We start from the raw sequence: 22,520 nt of genomic DNA on the forward strand, positions 1-22,520 counted from the left end.
ACATATTTTAACTGCGCAAATTGCATCATATAGCGCCACTCTGTATCCAATCCTCTACAAAAAATGCACGGAACAATAACTGGAACAGGAATTTCTTCCCTATATTTCACAAGTGGTTTACAGTCTAATTAGGTTAATGGTTAACAAGCGCATAGGCAAAGTTTAGTATTTTGATATTTTCCTTTTTTATGTTTCATTGGCTAATGTTCTAGTGCGTGAGCTGAATTTGAATATTCTGTATGTAATTTCATATCTGAAGCAATAAACTTAAAATAAAACAGATATTAGTTCTCACAATTTTTTTGTGGTTATTGGATACCAGTGAACCTCAGTCACACTGCTATCTTCAATAACTACAAATTAGACTATTTTGTGTTTAATTATTGAAAGCTCTATAACAAACATGTGTTTTTAAACAGCATGAGACAATAAAGTGCCAACATGAATTTGTTCGATTAGCTTTGCTTTGGCATAAGCTGTAGACTTCTTTTAACATTTCTTTAACATTTACATTTCTCTAACATTGATACTCTGATGAGATGAACACTTGGGTTCCTCAAGAGTGATATTGACTTGCAATCCTAATTTACAATCAAGAGGTAAATACATATGTATAAACAGGAGCAGATGATTAAAACAATAAAATGACCATTTTCATTTTTTCTTTAAAGCTGGTCGTAATGTGTTGACTTGTAAATACAATATTTCAAGATAAGCTTTGGAGATTTGAAATGTTAAGCATGCTCCATAATAACCCAGTTCAGCTCAGCTCTAACTCTAACTGATTTAAATGGCTTGTTTAAGTGATGAAAATGGCCTCTTTACCTGCTTCACTGTAGCACTGGGACCATTTATCAAGTTAGAAAAGCGTTAGCAGCAAAAATAGGCCAATTAGCTTTGGATGTATTTTGTATTTGGCATACAGGTTTGTATACTAATAGATTTCCTGTTGTGTTTTTCCTATTCAGGCATATGTGTAGCACTGGAGACTTTATTGACTATACGTACAACAATAAAGGAGATTATGTAGACAAGGGGACTCATAATTAGTTTCATATGACTACATTGGAACAGTAATAAAATGTTGTTTTTTTAACCTTAAATGTGAATGATCAAATTTTACCTGCTTTTTTTAAATATTGCATTGCTAACACATTACTATAAAAAGTAGACACCTTCACTGCATTTTAAGTCTCGAACCTTGCAACCCACTGTTGAAAAATCAAAGATCAGAAGTTCCAGAAGCATAAAGGGAAATAATTGCCAATTTCAAATTGGCGAGCATGTTTTGTAACATATCTCTTTACACAAAGACCAGATCTGTCAGCAGCATCGACACAGGGCCGGGATGTCCACATTAAATCATTTTTTTATTGTACTAATGACACTGTTATAGGCAGAACAAACCAGCAGTAGAAACTAAAACTAAACTAGCAACTGGAAAATAATGCTGGTCATACAGAGACCAGTCCTATCACATGGCGGAATCAGTTTTCAGTTTGGCAACACACCAGTAGGATAAATAAGACAGATCGGACTAAGGCCAAGAGAACAGATAAACTTGGAGGCCTGTAAGTGTGATATCACAAAATCTAAAGAAAAGATCTTATAAAGACGATGTAGATGCAAAAAGTCAGTGTGTGCCTTTATATGTGCACTGAGGTATAGGTCCTGTATCAACACTTTTTTGCACTTCACCATCATCAAATCATAGCAAGTATTTAGATTCTGAATCTTCCTACAAGTCATTGGACAGTATCTATGAAAACAGTACATCTTTATCACAGATTATTGTTTTAGGTTTTGTACTATTCTTTAAATAATGACTAATAATTGAGTATCTTTGTTGATTCAGTCCTAGATCTTTTTTACAGTTGTATTATAGATTGAATCGATATTACAAACAGAATTGCATTGTTTATTACTAAAAAAACAGTTTTCTCCTCTTCACTTATGTTATTTCTATTATCCAATAAAGCCTGTGCATTTTCTAAATCAATTTTTTCAGATGGTTTAGGTGACATGTTTTGTGTGGGTTGCAGATTGCCCTCTTTAAACTGTCATTTTTAAATCAGAAAACGAGGATAGTGACAGTACAGACCTCAGTTTCTCAGCCTACCATCCTGCCACCATGAACAATTAACCTACATGACTTAGCCAGCGCTAAGTTACTCAAATAATATCACATAGGGAACACTTAAAACATGGCTGTGTGGGGCTGTCCGAAGAAAGAGTTGATCACTATACTGGGAAATTCCTGCATGTTATCATGCTTTATGAGCTGACAGTTTGGTTATTGAATGCTAATGAATGTTATATATAATTAAAATACTAATTATGAGAGCAAGTAGGACCATTTATCATCTATTCTTAAAGGCTATATATATTCACTATATCCAAGTAGGAGATTTTTAAAGACTAAAAATCATATACTACTATAATACAGTCTTACACATGCTCTCATACATGTGATTTGGCATAAACAAAATGGCACTAACTGCAAAACTCAAGAGAAAACCAATAAAACAAAATTCAGATATGAGCCACAATAAACATTTATCTGTTTAGCCATCCTTCTATCAATCTAATTTATTATATTGAAGGGTTTTCCACTTTAGGCCAATTGGGCCCCTGTCATCCCATGTTGCAAATAGGGGAGCCATGCTGTGATCACCCCCTTACTGGGCAAAGCAGCTAACAACGCTATAGGGCTCTGTTGAAAATAACAGGATATATTGTAGTATTGTGCTTACTCTTTATACCACTCCCCTTTATAACGTCACCTTTAGTTACTAGCAGGCACAACCGATGCATAAAATGTATTCATTACAATTTATGGTATTCTCTTTATAATGTCATATTTGCTTTAACACCATTTTGCTCTGTGCTTTAGGTGGATGTTATAAAGAAGAAACACTCCGGCTCTGCTTCAACTAACAGGGAGGGGAGATGAGGGAATCAGCTTTAAGTAAGTAGATATTGTTCAAAACTCAATTAACTCTTTAATACATTTTAGAAACAAAGACCACAGCCCTGTTTCTCCATTGGCAGAACAAAATTATTTAAAATGATCTATAGAGAGAACTACAGAAATTTGTTTCCTACCTCCAAAAACACTTAATTCCCTTTCCTGTAAAGAATGCTGCACCCTACAGGATGAAGTACTCTCTGTTACAGCGTTGGAGTCGCACATGCTGTCTTCCTCTGGGTTTCTCTACCAATGCTAAATATAATTCTTGGGAATGGCATACTGTCTATTTAATCGACTGTGATCCACCTTCACCTGTGAATCCACCTACTTAGTCCTATTGGATACTCCCAAAGATTATTATCATAAATACTATCCACCCCTCCACAACAAAATATATGCCATCACACAGCAGATATTGTGTTTATACAACATACCGTATTTCCCCTTGTATAAGGCGCTCCCATGTAAAAGACGCACCTTAATTATGGCCCCGAAATTTGAAAAAAATATATATTACGGTAGCTGTCAAAAAAGGCAGGGAGAGTGTAATGGCCGGCTGCTCTGATTGTGATCAGAGCAGCCGGGCAGCACACTATCCCTGAAATTGCCCCCCCCCACCCGCTGCCATTGTACCTGTGACCCCCTCGTCCTGGATGCGTGCATACCGCTGTCCCCCTCCTCCTGGATCCCCACTGCCACTGTAATGCTGCCCCGCTCCCCCTCGATCCTCCCGCTGCCACTGTAACGCTGCCCCGCTCCCCCTCGATCCCCTCCACTGCCACTGTAACGCTGCCCCACTCCCCTCAAGATCCCCCCCGCTGCCACTGTAACAATGCCCCGCTACCCCTCGATCACCCCCGCTGCCACTGTAATGCTGCCCCACTCCCCCTCGATCCCCTCCACTGCCACTGTAACAATGCCCCACTCCCCTCGAGATCCCCCCCGCTGCCACTGTAACGCTGCCCCGCTCCCCCTCGTTCCCTCCCACTGCCACTGTAACGCTGCCCCCCCCTCATCCCCGCTACCCCTGTATAAGATGCGCCCAGGTTTTAAACCCACAATTTTTGGGAAAAAGGTGCGTCTTACACATGGGGAAATACGGTATGTAACAAGGATACATCATTTCTCATTAAATGATAGGTGTCACGAAACAAGTTTTATATTATTGTATTTTTCTATTATTTTAATATCAATATTACACATCTATATAGCTTATATGTCTCACATGTTCAATATATCATCTAGATTCTGTGGGGCATATTCAATTAGGTGTCGGATCGTGGTAACATGCAGAGTGTGCATTACCGAAGGTAATACGGTATCACAATAACAGATTTTCCTTTGCAAACCCTATGGGGTGCGTACGGAAATCCGTGGGGTTGAGGTACCGTGAATTACCTTGAATATGTCCCTTTCACTAGTCCTCATTGCTATGCACTGCTGAACATAATGGTGTATTCTCTGCCTGGAATTATTTTTAGAGATGCTCAGGCTCAGTTTTCTGAAAACCGAGCCCACTCGAACTTAGGGGATCCGAGTAGGCTCGCGAGCCAGCTCGTTACTTTCACGCATCCTCGGATCTGAATCAAGGCAACACGTCATCGCTGCATTGTCGGATCTCGCAAATTTTGGATTCCATAAGTACCTCCCTCCCCAGGAGATCCAGGGTCATTGCTAACATAGAAACAGGGGTAGCAGTGTACTTGTCACTCTCCAGTGCCATTGCTCACACAGAAACAGGGGTAGCAGTGTTCTTGTCACTCTCCAGTGCCATTGATCACACAGAAACAGGGGTAGCAGTGTTCTTGTCACTCTCCAGTGCCATTGCTCACACAGAAACAGGGGTAGCAGTGTACTTGTCACTCTCCAGTCTCCAGTGCCATTGCTCAGTGCCATTGGTCATACAGAAACAGGAAGGGTAGCAGTGTTCTTGTCACTTGACAAAAATTCACTGGAAATGATTGGAAATTAATGTTATTGAGGTTATTAATAATGTAGGGATAAAAAAAGAGCCAAATAAAGTGATTTTAGCCCAAAAAAATTGGGGATTTTAGAAAAGAAATCGGGATCCAAAACCAAAACATGCGAGGGCGGTTTTGCCAAAACCAAAACACAAAGTTAATTCAGATACAAAACCAAAACCAAAACACGGGGGTCAGTGAACAGCTCTAATTATTTTCTGTTACAAAAACATAGTACACATATTTTATGAAAAGAATCGCATTTTCATTTGTATCTTTGAGTATGAAGGGAGTTTGAGTCAGAACCACACAGCCTACTTCTATTTCCATAGATTTTATGGCAATAGTTAAAACATAAAAAATAAAATATGTTTATACAAAAATATCTGCATGTAACTGTACGTAACATATATTATAATTTAGTATCACTGCAATTGTAGGTTTAGGGAACCCTATTTGTTTTTACAATTGTCATTTATATATCACATATGTGATAACAAGTTACTTGAGCAATTTAATTGCGCATTTCACCATTTATATCAAATTTTGTAGTGTAAAGAAGAAAAGTTGGATGATAAAATCCCACGTTTAAATATAAATTCACAAGATAATTATGAATGCTATCACCCTTTAGCTAAATGCAAACTGTTTATATAATTTGAAAAGAAACAAAAAAAGAGTAACTTTGTTCCTGGACAAACCGTGTTACAATGCTAGGGGTGCAAATTAATTTATTATTTTGCACGCAAGGAAGATACTGGCTGCTTTTTATGTAGCACACATATACCTGATAAGCTTTAATTTTGCACTGGAATTTAAGCTGATCTAGGACATGCCCTATCCCAACTATAAATCTTTCCCCACATTTTAAATTGACCTCCTGCTCCAATACAACATGGTTTTGCCAAGGTGCAAATTTGCTCCTGTTTTTTTTTGCATTGCTCAAAACTCAGCATCGGCCCATAGGCTATAGATATGGTGTGAAACAGTGTATTAAAACAAGTTTGGTTTTCTGTAGTGTACAGAAGATTATGTTTTAGTAACTGAAATGGTACAAAATATTGTATTTACAGTATAAACAGGGGCAGTGAAACACAGTAAGCCTGGTAAGCAAATCAGGAGGGCATCAGCTTACTGAGGTGCCCTGCAAGCCTGCCTGTGCCGAAGATTTTTTTTTGCACAGTCGATGTGCCACTTTAATTTCCGTGTTCCCGCTCCACAACAAGCAGAGCACATATTGGAATAGGTGTGGGGTTGTGGCCGTGCAGCGCATGTCTAGTGAAGCCACTTCCGACAAAGGGGTCTCACGGCACATGCCCTGAGTATATAGGACTGCATATGTTTACTTATAAAAGAACAAGCTTTTTTTTCCCAAAAGTTAACATTTTAATTTATTGCACATATGTGACTTTTCATGGAAAGTTCACAATGTGTAGAGTTTATATGCTGAAACAATCCTATATGGTCAATTGCAAAGTGCCTTGTGTGTTTTCCATTACTGTACTTGAAGTCTGGGGTATTTTAGACATGTCTCTCAGTTTATTCTATCCTGAATTTTACACAAATTCCTAGTGGTATCTTGAAAAGCATAAAAATGGCCGTTGAATGTATATAAATATAACTCTGTATATGACTCTGAAAGGATAGCTTGAAAACATTAAAATGCTATGCCCTTGAACATTAGACAAAGCTGTCATGATTTTGCTTTTATCTATTTAAATATTGTTAAATGGTAGAAGCACCATAAGTTATTTTGTACATAAACCTTTCTTCCTGTATTTAAATTATTGGTGGGTGAATGGTACTGTATTTATAATGATTGCCCAATAGAGACAAGAGGAGAAATAACATAATTTTAATATAAACAGTGCACAAAGTAGTCACATAATAATATTTGCTTGCTCAACCTAACTAATTAACAACTTTAGAACAAAGCCACTGCTCAGACATGTAATTATTTTTATTTTACTCAGCAAGTAGAACTTGCAACTTAAGTAAACTGCAATAAAATTAAGATAAAATGAGGTGGTGTATGATTGGTGTGCCCAATAAACATGTTTTACAATTTAATTACAATTATAGCGAGTAGCATTTAGAAAACTAGTCCTGGTCTTTACCAATGATGCTAAATTCCATTAATATAATTGTAGGGTGATGTTAGAGAGAGCGAAATGATGGAGGGTCTCTATCTGTGACTAAAGAAGCCTTTAAACGTTTAATTGTGTAATGCTAACAGTGCCATTTAAAAGCATATTACCCACTAATCTGTTCCCTATACCAGAACAAAGATGTATTACAGACACTGAAATTCAAATGCAGGTGGGATTGCACCAAACTCAGGGCTTCTAAGTAAGCTTGGGACTAGGTAAGGTCTTTGAAACAGTTCTGAGTGCAGAAAGATCATTTATATATCTGAGAAGTATGCTTCTCATTTATCATAACTCTGTATGGCCTGTGGACAAAATAAAGGGATTTGAAAAAAATCTAAAGATTCAATGTTTATATATAAAAAGAGCAGCATTTAATTTACCCAACTGCCATTATTATCCATTTCTTGTTATGTTTTGTAGTTATGATGTCTCAGCCCTATATCCCACAGATATTCTCCCATTTGTAAACACATCTTTTTGATGTTTCTGCCAACATCCTGGCAACAAAGCAGTGCCATTTCAAATAAGCTAATTAACTTAATTGTTGATGAAGCATGAAACAGTTCATTCACCCTGTTAACCGCACCATGACAACACAAGATCTTCAGCCTGTGAAGTTACTCATCTTGAAAAGAAAAAACCCTTTGGCAGTTCATTTATATATGTTTATTCTAGATACACTTTTACATTTGGAAAGTTATTGTGTGTGTCAAAATGTACAATAAAAGAACAGCAGAAAAATATGTCAGATGAGGACATAGCGCCAACTTACCAAGGGCACGAAACACAGAACACACTGCAGTATTTAGCAACTAAGCAAATCTGTTGTAGGTATTTAAGTGAAAAGTTCTAAACTAGGACTTTTTCAGTTTGTGACGAACAATAAAGGATGCTCTGATTTTCATCCTTGCAAGGGAAAGGTTAATACTGTAAAACAGTTTACACTGGGGATTACAATGTCTACACATAAGGGTCACATTTATTTCATCTGTAGTGGGTAATTTATTTAAAAAAATAAACCTGCTAAAATTTAATGGTAACACTTTGAAAAAGAATGAACAACGTTTAAGTGATACTGGGGATTCCATAATCAAATTGCAAAATGTACTATTAAGACAAACAGCATACATGGTCATGTGGAAAGTGCTCAACCCCTAATTAATGAACTTGTGCTTACTCAGTCAAAAAAGGCAGCTGCTGGATGACTTATAAAGCTTATGTTGGATAATGGTGGAAAACACAACAATTGAGCATTTGAAGGCACAAAAAATACAATATATTATATGTTTCATTTGTGTGCACTGTTTCACTATCACTTCCCATGAAAATGTGAAAGTTAACCTACTTTAAAAACTGTCCAAAATCTTCACAAATGCTTTCACAGCCTGGCCACTTACAGACACCATGACCATAGAGGGTATGCGTAGCCCCAGTCTCCTCATGTGATGAGCTGTAGTAAAAAGAGCATAGCATCCGATTAATCTCAAAAGCCATAATCGTTGGAGGCTGCTAGCGCCTGTCAGGTTACGATCACTGACAAACAGGTCAAAACAGGTCAATACAGCTCAGAGCAGTCAGAAAAATGTAATCGTTCTATTGAATAGTTTAACTGCCAAGGCAGGATGATGTTCCAATTAGGGAAGAAATAGAGCCAAAGAGGACTTCTAATAAAGGATGAAAAAATTACTATAAAACAGTGCATGGTAATTCTGACATACGACCTATCTATAGTACTTAGCCCACAACCTAGTAAGACCATTGAAATATGCTGTTTTCCTATTTAGTTTAGGTCACGTTAAAAAGGAATAATAATACACCTTTCCAAAATTTTGATTAAAAAAAGCCCAAGACACCAGTCTTGCATGGGTCACCACAATAATACAGGATAAGGAGAATGGCTGGTACCCTGCTCATATAAGCCAAACCCTTTGTAAGGGAATTACCATGTGGGAGATAGAGAGTATTGTTTGGGAGTAGGCCAACTAACTACCCATGAATATACATTGATCTGCTGTTGGTAGTGATTGCATATGATTACTGGCAATAAACCAGAGCATCTTACTGTTGGCAACTGCTTTTGGACAGCACATGTTTCTATAGGCACTGATATATGCACTATCCACCGACAATGACCAATTATGTATTGCTCTGCTCTGTTTGACTGGCAGTTAATATAAGCAATCACCAGTGGTATAGCTAGAAATCTTACCTGGGGCTCCCCTAACCCACCTGCACTCTCTTCATTGACCAGTGTATAATACAGCTTCTGCCTCAGGCTATAATATATATTGAGCAATGGAAGTTTGATGAACCCTTTTCACAGACAACCCTTTATTGCACAGAAACACACCTTTATTGCACAGAGACCATCATGTCACCCATTACACAAAGACTCCCCCTTTAGACATGTTTCGCTGTACAGGGGGTGTCCCTATGAAATACAGAAGAATGTCTTTGCAATAGGTGGTGTCTCCAATGGGGGGATCTATGTGCGCTGCACTGGGAGAAATAGTGAGAGGAGTGAAATAGTGCAAGAAAATGATCTTAGCAAAAGGGGTGAGCTAGTTATTCTGCCGCCTAAGGCCTCAGGCAATTCCCTTTTTTTATGCTCCCTAAAACATTCTGCCTGAAACAGCTGCCTATGGTTGCCTCATTATAGGCACACAGCAGGTTCCTACATAATCAGTATGACAATGGAGCTTTGCCTCGTCGACACCTTTCCCTTATTTCAATAAATTCTATCAAAAGAAATTGCAACATCAGGCTGGTATCTTCTATACTGTGGATTCTTAATCCTCTTTTCTAAAAGGCTAAGTATCCATGAATCATTTTGTTTATTAACTTGGATAGTAACATACAGAGAGTTCAACTAAACACATGACAACATGGAGAAAATGTGCTACTTTATGTTGAAACTCCATATGTCACAAACAGTATGTAAGTAAGTGAACCAGTGTCCATTTGCATTGCTAGTTTGAATTAAAGTTTCTCCATGTGCATAAATGTACATGTTAATAAAACCACTGGAAGAAATGCAGTCTGAAACTCATACTCTTCATTTTTATGATTTATATATCGGAGTTGGAGTATTTGCAGTATTTGAAGATAAAGACTTCAAATATATTCTAAAACAGCAGTTAAATAGCCAACTACCATTGTTCTTCTTGTCTTTCCAGACCTTCTATGTGTGTACTCAAAACATCCACCTTTACAACTGCCTCATCCTAGTGTATGTAGAATTAATTTACTTTCTTATCAAATATTAGTAGAGTTGAGGAATGTAAGAAAGACATGAGAGAAAGGAACCACGAGGAGTACTCATGCATTCCTGTTGTGTTTAAAAACAACTCATTATGGGTCATTTATGCACCACAAAAAGTGCATATCTATAAAAGTTCTTTATGTATGTAAGCCTACATACTTGTCCGCATAGCACATTTGAAGCTGCATGCCCACTTCCTATCCCCCCAGAAAAACAATCTCAGGCTAGGTTTGCATATCCACCTGAAAATGTGTATTGGTGGAAAAAAACTGACCATCCCTTTTATTCAATTATTTTTTTCTTTTCTTTCTGAAATTCTACTTAGTTAATTTATGTCTTAAATTAATCATGATAGTGAGTGGACATGGGCACTGTATTTTTATTTATGTGTGTCACTTGAGTGTGTTTGAAGCTTTTTATTACGTTGGTTGAGGTGCACAGAGAAATTGGTTTTCCTGCAAAAGTGCAAATGGACATCTCAAAATTTGCCAAATTAAAAGTACAGGACAAGAACCATTCGCTAACCCATCTGAGGTGTCAAGTATTTTTATGGGGAGTTATAGGGAGTGCACTCTCCCGCAAAGCAGAGAAAATCCACCACTTTCTCTAATTTCAATAATCAAAATACTGTTGGCCGGTGCAAACTGTGCTTCCTCCTAAAACTGTAGCTCCACAAAAGTAGTAGCAAAGTCATAAATTGTGCTGTGGTTTTTAACTTTTGTGGTTCGTAATTGATCTTTACTGTCTCTCACAGAAACATCTCTATCGAACAATTGAACATAAAACAGGTAATAATTTCACATTTACTGATCTGGACAACAACACAAATAAAGAAAGAAAATGTTTGAGCTTAGCATTCATTTAACATTGAATATATAAGTAATTATTTTTCAATTGCTAGCTTGTAGAAGAAATAACATTAGCAAACTTATCTTCAGTTAGGTTTGTTCCTACAGGAAAATCAAAATAACATTCTTTATAAATGTACATATAGCTATTTGAATCAGCAGGATTCAACGCTACTCATAAAAGACAATTTTTGAGAGAGGCAAACACTAATCAGAATTACCTGTCTCGTCTTGCATTTAGCACTGAAGACTGTCCATTCACTAAGGAATGATGAGTTATTGGTGGTGATGCTTTGGAAGTGGTGGAGGAGGTAGTAGAGGAGGAATTGTTAGTAGTGAGGTCTAGCCCTCCATGTTTAATGCCATTGTCTTCCATACTGTGAACTCCGGTCACCTCTTTCCACAATTGCTGAATCTCAGCAGGGCTTAAACCAGCTGCAAAATGAAACAATGCCTTAAGAATCATACAAACTAATCATACAAACTAGTCTTGTAACATCTTGCATATTATTACTGGACTTGTAGAAAAAATAGTAGTGACATTCTGAATTGAACAAAGCCCACCAGTCTCTTATTTGTATATGACATTCCCATGGTTCATCAGTACCACTTGTAAAAAGATTTGTTACTTATTAAACATGGTGTACGGACTCAAAGTTAAGGTCATTTGTACTAAGACCAACTAGATTCCAACAGAAAATCATATTTGCCATTAGCTGCACATGTTTGTGCAGTGTTATGCGCAGAGTTAGTCACCCAGAGTAGGTCTCTGAAGACATAAAGGGTCTCTTTGAGTGGCATTGACACAACACACCCCCAAATAGTTGCGATAAAAGTTAATCATAATATTTGATATAGGATGTACTAACGTCACCATGATTATTTACAACACAACACTGATTTTTACTGATGACCTCGTTTACTATGCAAGAAGCTAAGGTGAGGTGGAATAAGAGTTCAGTTTAAAGCCATAAAACAGCGAGTATGGCCTCTTGCACTAGTTCAAGTCAGTGTTCATGAGTCCACCATCAGGCAAACACTGAACAAGAATAGCGTGCATGGGAGTAAAGCAAGGAGAAAGCTACTATCCAAGAAAAACAGTGCTGTCAATTTAAAGTTGGTAAGGACTACCTGGATGAACCAGATAACTCCTGGAAGAATGTTGTGCTGTCAGGTGAGTTTATAATAGAGAAAACCAAGCTCTTGGAGAAAACCAAGAACTGAATTTCAACCTAAGAATCTCATGTTAACTGTGAAACACGGTGGTGGCAGCATTAAGGTTTGGGACTTTTACTGCAGTGGGACCAGGACAGCTTGCCATCATTGATGATATGAGTTTTGGATTGTGCCGGCAAATTCTGCCAAAAAATGACAGGATATCCGTCCGTGAAATGAAACTGAACAAAAGGTGGTCCTTACAGCAAGACAATGTTGTTCTTTCAAATGGCAAAAAATCCTCCAAGCGCATGTTGCAGGACTGATCTACAATCACTGTAAACGCTTAATTGAAGTAATTGCTGTCTCAGCAGTTATTGAAAGCATAGGTTCACATACTTTTAAATTTAATGTTGGGGCATTCTGATCAATAAATGAATGTAAAAGTATATCCTTTAGTGTGTTATTTGATTTAGAGGTTTCTCTTTATCTATTTTTATTATTTAGATGAAGATCTAAACACATTTAAAGTCACATTTATGCAGCAGTTAAGAACATTCTAAAGAGTTCATAAACTTTCTATCACCACTGTAGACAGACAGTAGAAGACAAAAGTTGATCTTACCTTGTGGTAGGGACTGAACTGGAAGAGCTGACTGGCTGGGCGGGATGGAAATAAGTCCCTGCCGTTGAAGATTGAGCAGATGTTGTTGTTGCTGCAGTTGCTGCATTTGAAGGAGCTGCTGTTGGAAGACAAGCTGTTGGGCTGCTAACTGTTGCTGCTAACACATAAAGACAGAACACTGTATAAGAAAGCAGCCAGCAACATTATTTTAGATTACTGCTGGCTACAACATAATGTGATCAATTTCTTCTTTTCTGACTATATATTATACTATATATTATATTTGCAGTTCTGTTTTAGACTGGCTTTCTGAGTTGTGCTTCACTCAACATACATTACCAAGGACAGATATTAAAAAAGGAAGTACATTAATAATTTATATTGAAAGTATAATATAAAAGAGTATGCCAGACATTCCCATTTAATTCAATAGAGACACTACTTCAAAAGCAAATAAGCCAACTATAACTAAGTCTATGGTTTATCTAGTTAAATAAAATACTTGAAATATCTGAAGAGTTGTGTCTGACTAAATCTGACCAACTATCTGACTACAAAAATAAATATATACAGCGCAGAAAAGAGGCACACAGAGGGTATATAAATAAACAGGATACCATATCCATGAAGATTGCATAAAATGATATTATATTTGACCAATAAAAAACATAAACATATGCATACTTGCAAAAAATACACGTAAAAATACACATAAAAATAGATAAAAATGAAAATAACAATAAATACTAATTAAATGTCAACCTTGTGAGCCGGACCTCATTAAATGTTTGACTACTATCTGACTACCCATATTTTTGTGGACAGTTGCTATATTAGAAGGATGGAGCTTCTTGTATCACAAGTGGTCAGTGCAGATGCCAGAGTCTGGGTCTCAGGCTTGAAATCTCCAATTTCTATAAAGCAATACAGTTTTGAAGGGTTCGTAGTGTCTACACATACAATTGCCATGCATAAAGAGTGTTGCACCATGTACTATACAATATGTATAGGTAACTATATACACTGAAACGTGTTTCTAATCTGTTGTCCCTTCACCAGGCACTAAAGTCTGAACTTAACATTAACATTCTTTATATAATAGTGATTCTACACACTGATGTCACTGCAAATTTCAAGGTAAATAACTTACATGCTTAGATATTCTATATTCAGCTTTTTGTCCTATATCACCTACATCACTTTTGACTATTATATGTTAGATAAGGAATAGTCTATATGATATGAAGTGGGACACAATACTCTATAAACTTTACTTTTTAGCAAAATTACAGTTGAGAGTCAGTATAAAAATGTACAGTACACGTTACAACTATATAAGAATCTTGAAGATTTGTGGTTAGAAATTGAGTAGAATTGTAACATGTATTAACAGTTTAGCAAGAATAATAAAAATTCATGGCAAATTGCACTACTATAGGATGAATTAAAAACAACAGTAATTATAGTAATAATAATTATACTCTAATTCAATATTAATAGTATCAGTAATAGGGTTGAAGTTTAATAGAATGGAAATGGCTCATTTCTATCCTTGTTATCCTCTGTCATATAATCTCACATTATTCTTTTATATATGTATGCATATCATACATAACATGAACATAATCTACAATCTCAAATATATTTAACAGCCATGTAGTGTATATGAATTCCATCAAAAATATAGCATTAAAACTTCATGGTACATAAACTGTTTCAATAGGAATGATCAGCATATTTTCAGCTCCTGCCTGCTGGCCCTAAGTAGTACTGCAGCATTTTGGTTTTAAGTAAGTTTTTGGAAAATATGTTATGGCTGACAGGTACGTCATTCTAAGCACATGTAATTGTCCCTAAACACACCTAGCCAACAGCATTACAAACATCCACAACAAATCTGTGTTACTTTGTTATGTGAAAAAGTGATTTGATAAATTACATTTCCCAAATGACAAAAAATCTTAGCACCATATAAAAACTGTGTTTCAGTTCAGAGAGGTGTGATTTATAACCTTCAGTGGTATAATAAATGCATTGACATAAGCTAAAAGTAGCATACTAGGGTAACTGTTTTTAACAGAAAGATGTGTCTTTCAAAGTATGCATGTGTAATCCACAGCTGCCCATGAGTGCAGTCTCCAGTGATCTATTAGCAAATTGGGATGTAGCTTTTATTCCAATAGCCTGTTAGCTCTTTCTTTTCTCATGTTTGGAATACATTAAACTAGCACTGCATTCAAGAGACAGAATTGCCCTATTATTAGAAAAAGTATAACTTCCAATTTTGTGAGGCATTACAAGACAAACCAGAGTTCTCTGGACTCAAGAGAATATAAGATGGCAGTCACACTTCAGAAAGAGACAAGCTGCTGTAGAAGACCTTTCCTTTTTAGTTTGGGGAAAAGAGAAACTTCTGATGCACTCACTGGAAAACAGACTGCATAATGGAGCAAGTCATGTGGATTGCCCAAAGCCTCAGGAGAAATAAGGGAACAATTTCTATGCTGTAGTTGATGCCTGTCTAAAATTCTATTCACAAATCCAAACAGAAACAAAGCCTCAGGAGGTCAAAACTGTTTCCTGTAGGTTTGCATAATGGGCAGCTTAAAGACAATGTCTACAATACCTGCTGATCAATTTAACTACTTCAACATGTTATATTTGCATTATGTTTATATTTGATGCATTCTGCCGACAAGTGCGGGGTAGGCCTGAGAAGCTAGCTTGTCAGCTTGATTTATGAGCACATCAAACTAACTTTCTATTCGCCAGTCCAAATCTCCAGTAGCAGTTCATTAATCAGGGGCCCATGACTTTGAAATTTATGCTCAACCATTTTTGAACAATAAGCCAACTTTCATGCTTCTTGAACTGTATCATAAAGAAAAAAAAATAATTTGTTATATTTCATCAATTTTATAGTTGGATAACATGCTAGTTTTCTATTGTATTAAATAGCAATCTTAGTAAAATTTATAGCTGAATAGATTAGTAAGAAAAGTTCAACATTTCTTTCATCTTGTTAAATAAAATACATTGCTGGTTAAAGTCAAAATTCTGGCTACAGATATGGGATTTATAGAAAGTTAAAGCAACAGCCAGACTTTCAATATTTGCAGTATCCTCAATCAGTTTGATTTAACATTATTATCCTTTATAAAGTGTTATAAAGGATAATAATCAGCCTCAGTAAAGCCTACTATCTAAATTCCCTACCACTCATGCACAGAAACACTATGGGCAATTAATGTAATTTGGTTTTAGACTATTGGAGGAATTCAGAGCGCCTGGCAAAAACCCACAGGAATAGAGAGAGGACTTAAAAACTCTATGCAAATAGCACCCTGGTCAGAATCAATCCCAAGGCCCCAGTTCTGCAAGACAGAAGTGCTAACCACAGTGCCACCCTTTGGAGAAGTGTATAATTTTTACAGTTACATTTCTAGAAATTAGTAAACCAAGAGCTGCACAAACAAATGTAAAGAATGCTATGTTCTCAACCTAGAACCAAAATCAGTATTTTGTAGTGGTGACATGCTATCTTACAGTGCAACTACACAGAAAATGTAACATTTTGACATATAAAGGATGGAGTAAATCATACAATGACTTTTCATTGCAGATTTATTAAAAAGTGTTTCCTTTAATAAAGAAAAAAATGTGTTTCAAAAAAGTGTTTCCTTACTCATTTCATGAAATCAAGAACTAAACAGTTACTGAGATGAGTCAAAAAGCTTAAATCACGAAGGAGAGCCTCCTTAATTATTCTCCCATCAAGTTTACAGTGTCTTATAGCAAGCTGTCACCATTGAGTGAATCCACCAATTTTCATCATGTAGGAGACCTCAGCATACTGTAAGTTATTGCAGGTGTATACTATGCGGCTTAGTAACACCGTCTTTGCAGATGGAAATGTTTATATTATTTACATGCTTTTAGCATTGAATGCTACAACATGGCTAAACTTTTAAAGGAGATCTCTTGCTTGTGAACAACTTAAGTTATTTAAGTTAATTACAAGAAACATTATGTGCCATATATATATATATATATATATATATATATATATATATATATATATATATATAAACTAGCCCAAAGCATCCAATCAAATAGTAACTGTAATTTTTTGGAATGCAGGTTATAAAATGAAAGTAAGCATCTGATTTTCTGTGCACTATGTATTTTTTATATAAATATTCCCCTATGTTTACTGCAAAAAATCTGCTCCTGTATAGTAATAGTCATTATTTATTTTGCTTTTGTTGCACTCATGTGCACATATCATTTTATATTTATATTTAAAATCATACCCTTGAAAAAGTCAGTCTTTGACCAACAAAGCATTTTGGAATTTAACATATAGCACTTTACCTGAGAAGATTTTTATACCACTAAGGCTACTATACACTTTCAAACGGCAACACTTAACATAACTCACATGATTTGCCCATAATTTATGAAACATTGTATTACCTAGTAGATTTACTCACACCAACTAACTATTGAGTACTACCACACCATCAATTCCACTTTCAAAACTATGGTCTGACAAGATAACGTCTAACCTAATTCTCACAACCGACCAAAACATTTATATCATCACATACCTTTTTATCTCACCTTTCCTTATTAATTATTTCTCCATTCCACCTAAGTATTTACTTTTTGTGCCCAGGGTTTCTACATGACTTAAAATAAGCTACTGTTGAAACCCCTATGCTAACATTTGATATGCATATTGATATTTTAGATTTAAATAGTTTTAGGTACCTATTCCCTGTAGCTCCACCCATTCTTTATACACAATTAGCCCCCCTCTACCCATATTATGGCATCTGATTTGGTATTTATGAGGTTGCAGCGACAGTAACTGCTGTCTTGGATCATTTGTTTAAAGCAAGGTGTGTTCTTAGCATATTAGAATTAGTTTGAAAATGTAACTAATTCAGAACACCTCTGATGTAAATTTCACATAATAAATATAAATTATATTCAGTAGTAGTTTTCAGTTCTAACAAGACATTGTACAAACCTCTTTTGCTTGCTTTCCTGGGTGTTGCTGTTGTGGTTGTTGTTGTTGCTGCTGCTGTTGCTGTTGTTGCTGCTGCTGTTGTTGTTGTTGCTGTTGTTGTTGCTGCTGCTGTTGCTGCTGTTGTTGCTGCTGCTGTTGCTGCTGCTGCTGCAAAAGCTGAAGATGTAACTGCTCTTGCTGTTTCTTGTAAAACTCTTGTAGTTGTTGCTGAATAAACCATTTTGACTTTAATAAATAAAGGCAAAAGTTTCATATATTACAAATTACCTAAGCTGTGCTACGCTGGAATGTGAATTTAAGATGTGTTTTCAGCACCTTTAAAATGACCTTTCTAAGAAGCAGCAATTTATTAGAGATGAGCTGTTGAAATGTGTGCATTATGTATCACCTAAACATGTATGCATATACTGCATGTAAATTGCAGTTGTGTTATCAATTATCAAGTGACATAAAACAGTGAGAAGCTGGTAACAGCCTGGGGCCAAAGCCAAATCACTGCTTCAGTTATTTTCTACTGTCAAGCTATCACATTCCAAAAAGAATGAAACTGTCAAAAAGCCAACAATAATTTGCAGGTGGGCAAAAGGAAGCTGAGAATCTATGAAAATGCATTGAAATTATGTAAATATGTTTATTTTGTTTGCATGCTTGTTTGTTTTCAACTCATCTTCAGTAGCATTTACTACAGATCCTGTCTTAGTAATAATGAGTGAGTTTTATATCAAACTATATTTTCTGGGCTTTGCAGTGATTGAGTATTTAGATGCTGATGAACTTCAAAGTAGAGGATTGTATTCCAATTAACCTCAAGGGCATGGAATGGAATCAGTGAATGATACATACATATCACTGACATTATTAAAATTTTTACTAAAAGTTAAACTAAATAAAAAATGAAACCAATTAAAATAATAATCAGTAATCGAAACAGTATTGACTTAGATTAGTTTTACAATATCAGAATCTGATGACTGAGTAGTTGCAGGTTATTATGTAAAAATGGGCAGCAGCGTCGGCCTTATCATAATGATAAAGATATACAGCTCTAAATAAAAGGGCGAAATGTAAGCAGGACAAAATGCCAGCAAACGGTAGTTAGTCATAAAACTTTAAAATAGGATGAAGTAAGACAATATCCAGTGAGCTATGGACACTTCATTCTAATGCTAACTACAGCAGTGTATAATTATTTTAGGTTATGTTCCTTCTTAATTTCTTAAATATATGTGGTTTTACATTGAAATAATAGAATGTTGCTATAGTGTAGAAGAACAGAAATACCATTATTGCTCTTATTTACAGTTAGATATAATTGTGTGGTTTATCAGTGTCATCAGTAAATATCTGTAGTATATTGTTATTTGTGTATCAGGCATCCTTGCTCTGTAATCTCATTATTCAAAAAACCTACTGATTTATAGTATAACCACTTGACTTTTCACTGCATACAAATTCACTCCTCATAAATCTCTGCCGCAATACCTTTCTTTAACATAAAAACAGATCTATTATTTGTCCACTTAATGCAAAAAGCTGGAAAATTCTCAGACTGCCTTAGTCGTATTATTACAAAAACAAGTGGTAATGTGTTATATATCATAAAACAACAATCTTCTGCATCTCTCTTTGACACTTCGTGTGCTTTGACAAGTCTAGAAATGTAATGTTCTGTTTCAGATGACAATGTAAACAATCACCTGACAGCACATTATTTTTCAGCGTGTGATATACACTGCTATAAAAGGTGAAGACGAGATAAACATGACAGAGGGCTTATTCAATCCTAACATTCGAGCACTCAGGAAAAATTAACTGTTGAATGAAGGTAACCAACATTACCTGTTGTAACATAACGGCTTGCTGCTGCTGGAGGAGTGCTTGGAGCTGCTGTGGAGACAGTACTTGCTGCTGAAGTATCTGCTGCATCTGCTGAGGGGTGATCACCTGGGGAGTCATCATGGCCACTGAAACAGGCACCTGCCACAAACATAAGAAAAACAACACTGCCAATCTCAGTTCAAATTCAATGAATGCTATTGACTACATGTATTTTATGGACATTAATTGTGCTCTGCCTTAAATCGTGCTCATGTCTTACCCGGAAATAGTGAGAAATTAAGAAGTTTATTTCTATACAGGCATTAGGGAGGAGCATTAAATTACTTTCTTAGCGAGATTATCTCTAACAAGCTTCAAATGCTGCAGCCAAGACCTCTACCCTACTTTGATGAACCCAAGACAAAACTGTTTGTAGGTGAGATTCTGTCTCGACACATGGTCATGTCCCAGTGGGTAATGTATTGACTCAAAAGGTTGCCAGGTAAATATTACTCCCAAAAGGGACAGTTCCTGCAAGGGAAATGCTTATTTGTACATAGTCATTAGGGAGGAGCTTTATAAGCCTTGCTAACCTTATATACTTATCTTAAGTTAAGGATAACGTTTAGATGTGTGTGTTTCAAACCTCACAGAAGTTAGAATTGAGTTACAGTCAAACAAATCTGTATCATGCAAAAGAAACCATTCTGGTTGTGTTAACCAGTCTGTGTCCTGTGTTTCTTCATTTAATCTTGTACATGTATAAAGCACCAGATATAATAGTATGATTAAAAGACATGTCCAGTCATTTTAATATATATCATATTCCCCTATTACTAATAAGATGATTTGCAAACATTGTTATCCATTTTCTACTGCCTATCAGCCTATCAGCAAGAGGCTGCTTGCCAAGTTCTATTATAGTGAATTAGGAAGTGAGTACAATATTCTTAAACTCACTTGATATATGTCTGCTAAAATATCCAGCAAACAGGTAGTTAGACGCCACAACTTTAACGTATGTATATTTCCACCAAAAGTCATATTATCAATTGAGTAATATGAACCAAAAATAATATGTGGAGTTCCCTTTTACATCTTAGCAATAATAAAATAGTAGAACAGAGACAAATATGGAATCTACACTCTCAGTAACTAAAATTAAATTATATGTTTTTGCGCAATGTAAGTATAGAGACTGTATATCATACAACAAGCATACAATTTTAGATCCCAAACAGTTTGCAAATCCTAGTTGAATGCAATCACTGTCTAAATACTGCATATCTGTATCTCTGTTGTTCACCCACATTATTAGTGCAGATAGCATTTATAATAACAATGGGGTGAAGAAGAGAGATATAGATATGCAAAAAGTACAGGGACACAGGGGCTGTGTGTCTGTCAGTTTTATATTTTTATTTAAATTTATTATCCCATGAGCACCTCTTAGTGCTGAATTGTTATAATTCCACCAATGCCCTGGTAAAGTGAGATTCATGGATAGATTAATCAAGCCTTCTAAATAGGAATATTAGAGGTGTTGCTAGCAACCTGTTTGGTTGCAATGGGCAACACCTCCATTTTTCCATTTCAGAAGGTTTGATAAATCCGCCCCTCAGATCTGCTGATACATGATACAAAAGCAATCCCAGTTTGGGCCACACGGATGTTTAGAGCAAGAGCTAACCTCTAGGAGCTCCTCTGAATGGAGCTCCTGGAAGACAGTAGTATTAACACACCAGTTACAGAGAATTAGGGTTACTGTATATGCAGGAAGAGAGGAGTTGTCAATGATGGCAGACTGGTTGGTATTCTGGGATGGATTAAAGGTGTCACTAACTTTCCACTTGTTCTGTGACTGGTAATTCTCAAACATGTAAAAACGATATGGGAGATGTTTTTGGCTCATATTTAAAAGAGGTAAATGGGTTTAAATGATAAGCATTGAGCTATTCCATTGTTTTATGCAGGATTAAACAGTTTTCTGGAAGTGCAAATGGGGTTATTTAAACTGGCTAGTCTAGAGATATTAGTAAATTGGACTTTCTGTGGGACCGTCATTTGTGCATCATAAAAAACAGTTGGGCAACATAAACAGAATCTTGAATTATGCACATCAACTTTCATATTTACATAAAGGTTTACAATGGTAAACTAAGGTTCAGATGAATAGTAAAACATCCATAAAAGGGTAATAATCATGTAATAATGGAATGGATACGTAGCATACGGGTAGACTGTGGTTTTATATTGCATTGTTTCAATGCATCAGAGCTACTCATGTTCAACACAATACTACAGTAGCTCTGAAGTTTCTACTTGGAAAAGTTCTGCACAGAAGTTCTGCACAGAAGTTCTGCAAAAAGAAACATGACTGCATTAAGCACACACTTAAAACCATAATTTTTTTGGCGCTGTCTATCGTTAACTACCCTATGCGAATCTACACTGGAAAAAATCTAAATGTATTTGATATATACAAATCAATTGGTACAAAGTTGGTCGGATTTAAAATGTTATTATTCAGGCTGGATAATAGTGATACCATTTGTGTATATATACATGTCTCTTCGACAATAGTTTTAGTGTGTCAGGGGAGAAGTTCAAGTGGTACAGGACAACATATGTGTTCTACTTAAGGTCACAGGAAAATAATTGATTATTCATATGTTAGCTGCATATTTACCATTTT

At 36.0% G+C, this 22,520-nt stretch overlaps 1 protein-coding gene across 12 annotated transcripts in view; it reads right to left on the reverse strand.

Moving 5' to 3' along the window:
- Nucleotides 1–22,520, reverse strand: part of FOXP2 (forkhead box P2) — a 190,503-nt gene that overhangs the window by 60,066 nt on the left and 107,917 nt on the right. For 5 of the 12 annotated variants that reach the window (XM_075208997.1, XM_075208996.1, XM_075209004.1 and 2 more), the window contains exons 4-8: nucleotides 19,847–19,984; nucleotides 18,008–18,232; nucleotides 12,973–13,129; nucleotides 11,414–11,627; nucleotides 8,428–8,532 (exon numbers count right to left, since the gene is read on the reverse strand). In XM_075208997.1, coding sequence (XP_075065098.1) covers nucleotides 8,428–8,532; nucleotides 11,414–11,627; nucleotides 12,973–13,129; nucleotides 18,008–18,232; nucleotides 19,847–19,984 — 839 coding nt within the window. The remainder of the gene's footprint in view (nucleotides 1–8,427; nucleotides 8,533–11,413; nucleotides 11,628–12,972; nucleotides 13,130–18,007; nucleotides 18,233–19,846; nucleotides 19,985–22,520) is intronic. The other 7 variants (XM_075208999.1, XM_075209005.1, XM_075209000.1 and 4 more) reach the window with 5 other exon arrangements.

The sequence above is a fragment of the Mixophyes fleayi genome, chromosome 4, assembly GCF_038048845.1.
Source record: "Mixophyes fleayi isolate aMixFle1 chromosome 4, aMixFle1.hap1, whole genome shotgun sequence".
In the NCBI taxonomy this organism is placed as follows: domain Eukaryota; kingdom Metazoa; phylum Chordata; class Amphibia; order Anura; family Limnodynastidae; genus Mixophyes; species Mixophyes fleayi.